Raw genomic sequence first — 12737 nt, forward strand, 5'->3', positions numbered from 1 at the left:
GAGATGATTCTCTTTACCTTGAGTTCTTTTCAAGAACCTAGTTTATTTTTTTGTCAGTCCTAATGGTCATATCTGTTCTGCCCTATCCATATTTCCTTCCCCACAAGTGGCTTTGGGGACTTATCTCATAGTGTGTTAAAAATCATTGTGAAACTTCCTCATTTTACTTTGAAATATCACAATACTTTTCCTTCTCTTCTGCTAGATGTAGTGGCTAATAGCACAGATCCTGAAGTCAGACTGCCTGGGTTCAGTCCTGGCTCAATCACTTACAATTTAGTGATCTCAGGAACATATTTAACCTCTGTATGCTTCAGTTTCCTTACCTTTAATATAAGGGTAGTAATAATACCTACCTTTTAAGGATTGTTTTGAGAATTAAATGAATATGTGTAGAGCATATCCTTGTATACTTGGTATCTATATAGTACTTACCATCTAAGTATTTGTTAACACTTACTCCTTGAAAACATAAACATAATTTAATGCCAACATTTACATTTGATCATACCTGTTTTACAAGTCTCTCTACAGTATTCTGTCGCATTCCTTTTCCACCTTTCACCAAGCACCTCACAAGTCTCGCCCACCAGTATCCTCACTGTCTTTTTAGTAAAAACATAGCAATTTTTAAAATGTACTAAATTTGTCTAGAGTAAAACTGATCAAATGTTATCCACAAAGAGTTTGAGGAAGTAGGGTCTGTGCTGCAGAAAGAGTAACTCTTTCATTTGGAAGAGGTAAGGAAATAATGGGGGGAGGTTAGGGAGTATACGAAGGAGCTAAGCACTAGGTAGGGGAGTGGGTCTCACCTGTAGCATAGAGATCTGCATTTTGTAATATCGATTGGAGGGATCAGGAGCTGAGATGATGAGGAGGCGTTGTTTCTCATAGAACTGATCCAGAAGGCCAGCAGCTGAGTTGACATTGACATTAATCTTCATAGCTAGGGCAGAAGCAGATGGCCAGTCAGATTATGGCCTTCTCCTTCATCTCATCATGGATAACAACATCTTGAGGAGTTCTAGTCTTTCACGTTAACCCTTTTCAGTTGTTTCTCACTTTCATTGGGGGAAATCTGGAAAGAACACTTAGAGATTTAAAATCCTTTGTCTTGGAGTACGAGTATTTTGAGTGAGAACACTGGCACTTAAAATAAACACATCTAAAACACATCCCATTCCCACATGATACACATTACTATTGAACCCCTGCACCATATACATTGGGAGAGCCTCCAAAGTAACCCTGGTCAAAAGTCTACTCTCCCCATTCCCTAGTTTCACTCACAAGCACAAATGGGTGGTGATCCTGACCACTGGCGGCTAGACTGGCAGACACGGGAGGGGGTCCCTTGCCGCTCATAACCTCCATCACAGTGATATTCACAGGTGGCACCATAGTTATTTCCCCCTGAGGTGCAAGTGATGTAGCCATGCTGTGGTGGTTTCAGAGTTGGGCAGCGTCTCACTGTTAGGAAAGAATTCAAGTTATGGGTTATGGAATCTCATCTAGGAGAAAAAACAGGTAAGATGGTGCCAATGCTGGGTTTTCTAGGTCAGGAGATCTAAGCTGATCAGAATGAATGACTTCTTCATGTTTCCAATGGCCAGGAATAGAGCCAGAATTTTCTTTCATTAAGGAATTAAACCTGAAATGTAAAGACATTCGTAAAATCTGAAAGCACAAGTGAATATATGTATTGTCATAGAAATACCATCTATAATATAAATTTTGCCACTTTTCAGACTTTGTGCACACCCTACATAAAAATGACCACCTTATAAATTTATATTTAATATTAAAAGTAAACAGGAAGAGATTTCAATATACATCAGCAGGGGAAGTGTTAAGCAAATTTTATTTTTAGAAGTAGATTATTATGCTATCATTAAAAATATTACTGAAGGCTGGAGAGAAGCCTTCTAGCCATGAATGGACAGATGGAGGAGGCCACTTTATCATGGTGTGTCTGGTGCAGATTATGAAGGAGATGCTGGAGGATCGGCTGGGCTCCCACGGGTGGCAGCTGAGGGTGCGCAGAGATGTTCCAAGGCCCTGAGGGTCCCCCTTGAGAGGTGTGGGGTCTAGACCCCAAACTGGGACTGCCAGCCTTCAGCATCAAAACTGAGAGTGAACCAAATAAAGTCTGGCTGTGAGAAGCAAAAAGTGGTGGGTTTTTGTTGTTGTTATTGTTTGTTGTTTGTTTTTTGTTTTTTGCCAGCTTGGGAGGGACAGCTAGAGACACATAGAGATTCTTGAGGAGAAGGCGTGCAGGATTCGCACCCACTTGTCCTGGGCTCCAGTGGAGGAAGGGCGGAGTGGACTAGAGATGCTTGAGGAGAGTTTGAGGAGGTGGTGTCAGTGAGAGAGTTTGGGGAGCAGCGAATGAGACCCCAGTGGTGACTCATCCTCTGTGCTGCAGGAACCATATTTCAAGCAGACTACTCCCCTCTAAGTGGCATCAGCCTGAGGGGAAGCAATAGCCCTGCCTGAAGGAATTACTTGGCCCCACCCTATGGTGCTTAAACCTGACTGCTGTTTACAGAGTGACTAGATTAACAACTGAAAGAGACAGCCACAGGCAATAGAATGCTGGTAATCTTAAACAGGTTGCCTAGGCAGACTGGGACACAATTTGACATCATCAGAGGCCATTTCAGAAAGAGAAGAAAGTGGTAAAAACCAGGTACTACAGAGACAAATTCCACCACGATCTTCTACAAGAGTTATTTGTCTCCTGCATATCTTTTAAACACACATTTCTTGTCCTCCCAGTTTGTGAATTTTAGGTCACTAGTTTTTATATTATAACTTATTTCAAACCTCATAATTTGCCCCTTATTTCTCTCACTCCATTTTACCATCTGATTTCCTCTTATTTTTTTAAAATTCTATCTTCTCTGCTCTATGACTGATTTCCATTCCACACTCTTACTATTTATCCCTTCTCCAACTTCTCAAAACCATTTTTCTTGTCATTAGTTATCTCAAATTATTTTTTCCGTTCATAAAGTACACTTATTCTCCCCACATCTTGATAAATCTTGGCTCATTGATTGTGGATATGGTGGTAGTTGTGGAATTTTGGCAATTTTATTCATAGATCTTCACTATTTTTATATTTCAAATTTCAAATTTTATCCCCCTCTCCTACTCCATATGTACCTTCTTCCATCCATTTCCTTTCATTTTAAATTTAAATTTTTCCCTGTCTTAGACTGGTTTTCATTCCTCACGCTTAGTATTCCCTCTCCCTCTATCATCTCAAAATCACTTCCCTTTCCTTCAGACATCTTTTAAGCTTCCGGTTCTTTCTTTTTTACCTCTATCCCTATCCCACCTATATTAATCTTAGCTCATAGTCTGTATATAGTGCTGTGGTGAAACTTTTTCTCTAATTTGGTTCCTAGTATTTCTTCTTATTCATCCTCATATTTTTTGTGTTTGTTCTCTCACGCACTGTATATATATCATAACTTCTGTTTAAACTTAATACTATATGCTCTCCTCCCTTACTTAATTCTCCCTTCTCCCCTCCCTTTTTAATATACAATGTAAATTTTCCTTTTTTCTCTCATTGCTTGTCCCTACTTGTTACTATTATTGCTCCTCCCTCTTCCCTCTCAAAAATCATTTTTCTTTCAGTTAGTTAACACTTATTTATTTTTCTTTTCTTATAATCGTCTTAACCTATTTACATATTAATAATACTAGCTCATTTGTAGTTGATAAACTGACTGATAGTGGGGTTTATCTTTGTGGGTGTGGGTTTCTTGCTTGCGTTATATGGTTTTGTTTTAGTAGCAGCTCAACAACAGTACACAATATGTGGTGGGCAGAGTGACTCTCAGTCAGCTAGCTGGAGGGAAGGACCCACCACAGAGTAACACAACAACAAACAAAACCAAAATACAACCACACAACCCAAATGAACAGCATAAAGGGCATCCCCAGAACATCAAGGTCATGAGATCAAGGAATCTGCACCACTGAATCCCACAGGACTCCTACCACAGAAGGTCACACCACGAAGACAGGAAGTCAAAGCAGACTTCTCTAAGAAGCAGAAAGAAACAAGAAGAGTCACCTAAATGGGGAGAAAAATAAATACCCCCCCTTCAGAAGGAAAGGAGGAATCCCCAGAAAGAGTGCTAAATGAAATATAGGCAAGCAAACTATCAGACACAGAATTCAAAATAATGGTTATAAGGAAGCTCAATGAGCTCAGTGAGCTCAGAGAAAATGATAAAGAACTCCACCCGAATTACAAAGAACTTCAGGGCAACCACAAAGAACCCCAAGGAAGCTACAAGGAACTTACTATGAAATACACCAGCATTAAAAAGGACACAGGAAATATGAATAAGAGCCAGGAGGAAACGAAGAATACAATTTCTGAATTGAGGAACACAGTAGAAGGAATCAAAAGCAGGCTAGATGAAGCTGAGGATCGGATCAGCAAGCTGGAAGACAATGTAAAAAAAAAAAAAAAATTCCCAGACAGTGCAACAAAGTGAAAAAAGACTGAAAAAGAATGAAGAGGGTTTAAGAGAGCTGCAGGACAACATGAAACATAGTAATACCCATATCATAGGGATACCAAAAGAAGAAGAGGAGCAAAGGATAGAAAACCTGTTTGAAAATGAAATGACAGAAAAGTTCCTGAACTTGATGAAAGAAAAAGTCATGCAAGTCCTGGAAACACGTGGGGTCCCAATGAAGATGAACCAAAACAGGCCCACTCCAAGACTAATTATCATTAAAATGGCAGCATTGAAAGACAAAGAGAGAATCCTAAAGGCAGCAAGAGAGGAACAGCTAATAATATACAAGGGAGCTTGGACCGGGCTGTCAGCTGATTTCTCAACAGAAACACTACAGTCCAGAAAGGAATGTGAAAAAATATTCCAAGCAATGAAAAACAAAACCCTACAAGGAAGACCACTCTACCCAGCAAGACTCTCATTCAAAATGGAAGGTAAAATAGGGAATTCCCCCCCAAAAAAGAAGACTAAAAGAATACATTTCCACCAAACCAGCATTGCAAGAGATGCTAAAGGGACTGCTTTAAGAAGATGAAGAAATAGAGAGGGGGTGGCATAGGTACAAAGGGAGAAATCACAATGAATAAGTACCTATCAACAATAACCTTAAATGTAAATGGTTTAAATGCTCCAATCAAAAGACACAGGGTAGCTGAATGGATAAGAAAACATGACCTACACATGTGCTGTCTACAAGATACTCACCTCAGAACAAAAGACCTACACAGACTGAAAGGGAAGGGATTAAAAAATATATTTCAAGCAAATAAACATAAAAAAATCTGGGTTAGCAATATTTATACCAAACAAAATAGATTTCGCAATAAAGGTCATTAAAAGAGACAAAGAATGACATTTTAAAATACTTAAGGGACCAATCCATCAAGAAGATATAACCTTTGTAAACATATATGCACTCAACATATGAGAACCTACATATATGAGAAATCTTGGAGGACGTCAAGAATGGTATAAACAGCAACACATTCATAGAGAGGTATTTTAACACCCCATTGTCAAAATGAACAGATCTTACAAGCAAAGAAACACCAAGGTATTGTGGCATTGAACAACACTCTAGATCAAATGGGCTTAATTGATATATATATAGAACATTTTATCCAAAAAAGCAAAATATACATTCTTTTAAAAGATAGACCCATAGTAGGACACAAAACAAGCTTCAAGCTTCAACAAAATAAAGAAAACTGGATGAAATGAACAAATTTCCAGAAACATAATCTTCCAAAACTGAATCAAGAAGAAGCAGAAAGCCTGAATAAACCAATAACAACTAGTGAAATGGAAGCAGTAATCAAAAACCTCCTGGAACACAAAAGCCCAGGACCAGATGGCTTCACAGGCAAATTTTTCAAAACATTTAGGGAATAACTAACTTCTATCCTTCTCAAACTATTCCAAGAAAAATCCAAGAATAGGGAGGACTCCAAAACTTGTTCACGGGCCCAGTATTATCTTAATCCAAAAACCAGGTCAAGATACAACAAAGAAAGAAAACCACAGGCCAATATTACTGATGAACATAGATGCTAAAATCCTCTACAAAGTATTGGCAAACCAGATCCAGCAACACATTAAAAAGATCATACACCATGATGAAGTGGAATTCATCCCAGGGATGCAAGGATGGTATAATATTCACAAATCATTCAGTGTAATAAACTGCATAAACAAAATGAAAGACAAAAATCATATGGTCATATCAATAGATGCTATAAAAGCATTTGGTAAAGTAAAGCACCCCTTTATGATAAAAACACTCATGAAAGTGGGAATAGAGGGAGCATAAGTCAGCATAATAAAGGCCATATATGAGAAAGCTGCAGCCAAGATCATACTCAATGGGCAAAAACTGAAAGTTTTCCCTTAAGATCAAGAACAAGACAGGGGTGTCCACTATCTCCACTTCTACTCAACATAGTTTTGAAAGTTCTAGCTACAGTGATCAGACAAGAAAAGGAAATAAAATGCATCCGAACTGGAAAGGAGGAAGTAAGCTGTCAGTTTTTGCAGATGGCATTACAGTGTACATAGAAAACCCTCTAGACTCCACCAAAAAAAAACTACTTGTCCTAATAAGTGAACTTGGCACAATAGTAGGATACAAAGTCAATATTAAGAAATTGAAGGCATTTTTGTACACCAACAATGAAATATCAGAAATAGAAACTAGGAAAAATATCCCATTTACTATAGCAGCAAGAAAAATAAAGTACTTAGGAATAAACTTAACCAAGGGGGTAAAATACCTGATCTCAGAAAACTAGAGAACACTGAAGAAGTAAATTAAGGAAGATACAAATAAATGGAAGCATATACCGTGTTCATCGTTTGGAAAAATTAACATTGTTAAAATGTCCATAGTACCCAAAGGAATTTATCGATTCAATGCAATCCCTATTAAAATACCAATGACATATTTCACAGACCTAAAAAAAATATTTCAAAAATTTCTATGGAACCTAAAAGAACCCCGAATAGCCTCAGCAATCTCAAGAAAGAAGAATAAAATAAAAGAAATCACAATACCTGATGTCAAAGTATATTACGAGGCCACTGTAAACAAAACAGTCTGCTACTGGCATGAGAATAGACCATAGATCAATGGAAGAGAAACGAGAGGCCAAAAATAAACCCAGGTATCTATGGTCAATTGATATTTGACAAAGGGAGTAAGAGCATAAAATGGAGTAAAAATATCCTCCTTAACAATGGTGTTGGGGAACTAGACAGGAACATGCAAAATGATGAAACTAGACCACCAACTTACACCACACACAAGAATAAACTCAAGCTGTATAAAAGACTTAAACATAAGCCGTGCCACCATAAAAGTCCTAGAGGAAAACACAGGCAGTAAAATTTCAGATATCCCACGCAGCAATATTTTCACCAATATATCTCCCAGGGCAAGGGAAATAAAGAAAAGAATAAACAAATGGGACTATTTCAAACTAAGAATTTTCTGCTCAGCGAAAAAAAACTTCAGCAAAATGAAAGGGGAAACAACCACATGGGAAAATATATTTGTCAGTGATACCTCAGACAAAGGTTTGGTCTCCAAATAATATATGACTCAACACCAAGAAGACAGAGAATCTAATTTACAAATGGACAGAGGACCAGAACAGACACTTCTCCAAGGAGGACATACAGAGGGCCTATAGGCATATGAAAGGATGCTCAACATCACTAGTCATCAGAGATATGAAAATTAAAACCACAATAAGATACCACCTCACATCTGTCAGAATGTTCATCATTAATAGATCAACAAACAGCAAGTGCTGGCAAGGATGTGAAGAAAAAGGAACCTTAGCACACTGTTAATGTGAATGCAGAGTGGTGCAGCCACTGTGGAAAAGAGTATGGAACTTCCTCAAAAAAAATAAAAATAAAAATGGAACTTCCTTTTGATCCAGCGGTTCCACTGCTAGAATTATACCTGAGGAATCTTGAAACACTAATTCAAAAGAACCTATGCAACCCTATGTTTGTAGCAGCACTATGTACATTAGCCAAGTCCTGGAAACAGCCTAAGTGCCTATATGTAGATGAGTGGATCAAAAATCTGTGGTGTATTTACACAATAGAGTACTATGTAGCAGAAAGAAAGAAGGAACTTCTATCATTTGCAACAACATGGATGGAACTGTAAAGTATTATGCTAAGAGAAATAAGCCAGGTGGCAAAAGACAAACACCATATTATCTCACCTAATACAGGAACCTAATGAACAAAAACAACAACAACAACAAAAAAAAAAAAAAAAAACAATCAAGCAAAATAGAACCAGAGGCATGGAAACAAGGAACACAGTGATAGTGACCACAATGGAGGGGAAAGGGAAAGAAGGAGGAAAGAAGAGGGTGAATTTATTCAAGGAAGTAGTAAAAATGATCCATGAACATGGACAACAGTGTGGGGATTGACTGCGCGAGAGTAGATGTGGTGGGCAGGGCAGGGGAGAGCAATGGAGGAAAATAAGACAACTGTATTAGAACCACAATAAATTTAAAAAATATTACTGAAGAATTTTTAAAGAATATGGGAAAATTATTTGTGTTATAAGGAAAAGTTAAAAAGGGTGATCTAATAGTGGATATATATTGAGTCAACTGTATATTTTTTAAAAGTATATGAAGATGAAACACTATAAAGAAAATACCAGCACTTCTGGTCAAGAAGGCAGTTTAGAAACACACACAAGAGACTTCCAGCCAAGATGGAGGCCTAGACTGACAAGCTCCATCTCCCTCCACAACTAAGAAGGAATACAACTACCACAAAACCAGAAATAACCAGAAGTTCCAGAAAATAAATGAAAGTCCAACGTATGAAGTTATAAAGAAGTGGTGCTCATCTAAAGAGGTAGGAAGGGCAAAGTTGGGGCGAAGAGGTCAAGTTGTGCTGTCGGCGGCAGCAGTGGTGATGGCGGCAGGACAGCAGTAAGCACAGACACCCATATTTAAGGGGAGGCAAGAAGCGCCTGCGGAGCACCTCCAGCTGCAGACCAGACCCATCAGCTTGCAATTCCAAAGCCAGGGAAAGCAGACCTCCATTGCCTTGGACTGTGAGGCCTGAAGGGGGTGGGGATGGAGGAGGAGGCTCCCAGTCTCTCAGCGGAGAGTGAATAGCAAGAACCCATCTTGGACCCCCATCCTCACAGAAAAAGCCACAGCATGGTAAAAAGGGTTGCCGGTTGTGACAAGTGCATGGGGCTCTGCCCCTCATAGCATAGATGTGACAGCCCTGCCCAGGAAGCAAAGGTAAACACAAAACTGTCAGGATGGCACAGATCATGATAGAGATCCCAGTGACGCTGCTGACCAGACAGCAAATATCTAATCTAACAGACCAGCAGATAGATAATCTCTCTGAGGCTCAGTTCAGAACTTTGGTTATAAAAATGCTTGCAGACATAACAGCAGATCTTAAACAAGACAGGGAAGGAATGAAGGCTAGTTCTGCTGAAATGAACAAAAAGACATACAGAACTAGTGTTGAGGAAAAGAAAACCAGGGATCAATTCAACAAATCAGAACATAGGGAAGGAACAAACAGTCAACCAGTGCAGAAAGAGGAAACAAAAAGTGAGGAAAATGAGGAGAGGCTCAGAAACTTATTGGACAGCTATAAGTGGGCCAACATCTGAATCAAAGGGTTGCCAGAAGGTGAAGAAAAAGAACTAGAAATAGAAAAATTATGTGAAAAAATAATGAAGCAGAACTTCCCGAACTTGGGGAAGGAAATAGACTTACAGGTCCAGGAAGCACAGAGAGTTCCAAAAAAATCTGGACCCAGTGAGAACCATACCAAGACACATTATAATCAAAATGTCAAAAATTAAGGATAAAGAGAGAATATTAAAAGCAGCAAGAGAAGCCCTGACTGCTGTGGCTCAGTGGATTGAGCATCGGCCTGCGAGCCAAGTGTCACAGGTTCGATTCCCAGTCAGGGCACATTACTCGGTTGCATGTCAGGTCCCCAATTGAGGGTGCAAGTGAGAGGCAACCACACAGTGATGTTTCTCTCCCTCTCCTTCTCCTTTCCCCTCTCTCTAAAAAATAAATAAATAAACAAAACATAAATAAATTATTAAAAAAAAAAAAGCAGCAAGAGAGAAGAAGGAAATTACACACAAAGGGGTCCCAATAAGACTATCAGTTTATTTCTCAAAAGAAACTCTGCAGGCAAGAAGACACTGGCAAGAAATATTCAAAGTAATGAAAATCAAAAACCTACAACCATGATTACTCTATTCAGCAAAACTGTCATTCAGAATAGAAGGGCAGAGAAAGTGCCTCCAGAACAAAGTAAAACTGAAGGAGTTAGTCAGATCCAAATCACTGTTATATGAAATGTTAAAGGGACTTGTTTAGGAGAAAGAGGATCAAAACTATGAACATTGAAATGAAAACTGTATCACAATAACCAACAACAGGAGCTAGGGAACTGAAACAAAGCAAACTAAGTAGGCAACAGAGTGGGAAAAGAATTATAGGAATTGGGAACATTATGGGGGGAGGTCATCAGGGAGGGGAAGGGGGGAAAGGGAGGGAGATGGTACAGGAATTAAGAATCATAGTAGGAGGGAGTAGAGTATACAGGAAGATGTCGAGAACAACTATATGCACAACCAGTGGGCATGGAGTAAGTCGGGGGTACAACTGGAGGGAGGGGTTTCACTGGGTGGAGGGGAACAAAGGGAAACGAAATTGGGACAACTGTAACAGCATAATCAGAAAGCATATTAAAAAATTAAAAGTTAAAAAAATATGGCAGTTTAGGTAAAGAAGGCTCATCTCCACACACAACCACATCAAAATTACAACTAAACTATAGAACAACCATCATTCAGAACTGTTAGAAATGAAACTGAGTAGAAGTCCTGCAACTATGGAATTGAAGAAGCCAACTATGGAATAAAGGAGAAACCACTTCAAGAGTGGTAGGAGGGGCAGAGATGTGGAACAGGCTGGTCCCACACACACGTGTGGTAGATAAAAATCAGGAGAGATATATCAGGAGTGAGGAGTCCCATCCCCACACTAGGCTCCCAGCCTAGGGTTCCAGTGCCAGAAATATAAGTCTCCATAGCTTCTGGTTGTAAAAACCAGCAGGGATTCGGCTGTGGAAGACAGAAACTGCTGAAGTCTCAGGCAGTTCTTCTTAAAGGGCTCATGCAAAGACTTACTTTGACTCACTTCCTCTGAGCTCCAGTGTGGGGGCATCAGACAGGCATCAGAGACATACAGGGAGAAACTGAATTTTCCGGCATCAGGGTGAGAGTTGCGGGGGGGGGGTGCAGCTTTCTCCCAAACAGAAGAAACAGAAGTGCTGGCAGCGACCATTGTTCCTTTTCTGAGCCTTCCCCTGACATAGCCACAGAGCCCACAGGTGAGTATCATATCTGAGACTCCATCAACCTGGCTCACACTGTTTGTCCCACACTAGTGATTCCCTGAGGCCCCGCACCACCCAACTTCTGGCTCACCCAGACTGTTTCTAGTGGCTTTTCCATATAATTGCTTGTCTTGGCCCATGCTAAATTCTCTAAAGCAAGCAGAATCTGGCTTCAGCAAGCCCCATGCCTCTTGCTAAGTTGCCCTAGGCCCAGCACTAGCAGCAGCCAACCTTGGTTTACAGCTTGGCCCTTTCTGGGCACCTCCAAGTGCAGCACAAGTAGCAGCCATCTGCAGATTTATTTATAGTTCATGTTCTGTGACCCTAGACAGAACACAGGTGATGACTGATCTTGGACATGCCAAGAGCAATCAGGGCTCAACTACAACAGGAAGATATACACAGCCCACATGCTGTGTGTGCCTTGAGTACCCAGCTTTTGTGAAAGAGGAGGCTGTGCCACTGAACTCTACAGGACACCTACTATATTAGATCACTCTACCAAGTCTAGGATACAAAGCAGCTCTACCCCATACATAGAAACAACCACAGGGAGGTTTCCAAAAGGAGGTGACAAAGAAACATGGCCCAAAACTCAAAAAAAAAAAAAAGAACTAAACAAAATTGAGAAGAATAATTGTCAGATGCATAACTTAAAACGCTGGTTAAAAGGATGTTCAAGGAACTTAGTGAGGCCCTCCAGAGAATTTTTAAAAATCCAATCAGAAATGCAGGATAGTACTTCCAGCCAAGATGGAGGCATAGACAGACACACTGTGTCTCCCTCCACAACTAAGAAGGAATACAACTACCACAAAACTAGAAACAGCCAGTTCCAGAAAATCTAACTACATGGAAGTTTAGCAAACAAAGATATAAAGAAGAAATACTCATCCAGACAGGTAGGTGTGGACCTGGGGCAGAGAGAATGTGGTGTGGTGGTGGCAGCAGCGATGGCTGTGGCAGGCCAGCGGAAAGTGCAGTCACACATTTTAAAAAGTCAGGAGGGACACCTGCGGAGCATTCCCAGCTCCTCGCTGGACCTCACAGCTCACTGTCCCAGCACAGGGGAAAATCAAGCCTCATTGCTTCTGACTGTGCAGACCAGTGGGGGTTGGGATGGAGGCAGAAACTGCCAGTCTCAGCAGAGTCCGCTTGATTAAAGAGCCCCCACCATCCTAGAACGTCCGCAGATCCACACACTCTGGGAACAATGGCCAGGGTAGCAGCTAGAAGGGCACCAGTCCAGTGTGGAAGTGGGAA

General features: G+C 40.2%; 1 protein-coding gene across 3 annotated transcripts in view; it reads right to left on the reverse strand.

Annotated features, from left to right (window-relative positions):
• Window positions 1-12737, reverse strand: part of SRPX2 (sushi repeat containing protein X-linked 2) — a 44012-nt gene that overhangs the window by 5726 nt on the left and 25549 nt on the right. For all 3 annotated transcript variants that reach the window (XM_090264338.1, XM_090264337.1, XM_090264339.1), the window contains 2 exons: window positions 1291-1470; window positions 813-946 (listed from right to left, as the gene is read on the reverse strand). In XM_090264338.1, coding sequence (XP_090120464.1) covers window positions 813-946; window positions 1291-1470 — 314 coding nt within the window. The remainder of the gene's footprint in view (window positions 1-812; window positions 947-1290; window positions 1471-12737) is intronic.

The sequence above is a fragment of the Furipterus horrens genome, unplaced genomic scaffold (assembly GCF_987537825.1).
Source record: "Furipterus horrens unplaced genomic scaffold, mFurHor1.1.pri manual_scaffold_17, whole genome shotgun sequence".
Lineage (NCBI taxonomy): Eukaryota > Metazoa > Chordata > Mammalia > Chiroptera > Furipteridae > Furipterus > Furipterus horrens.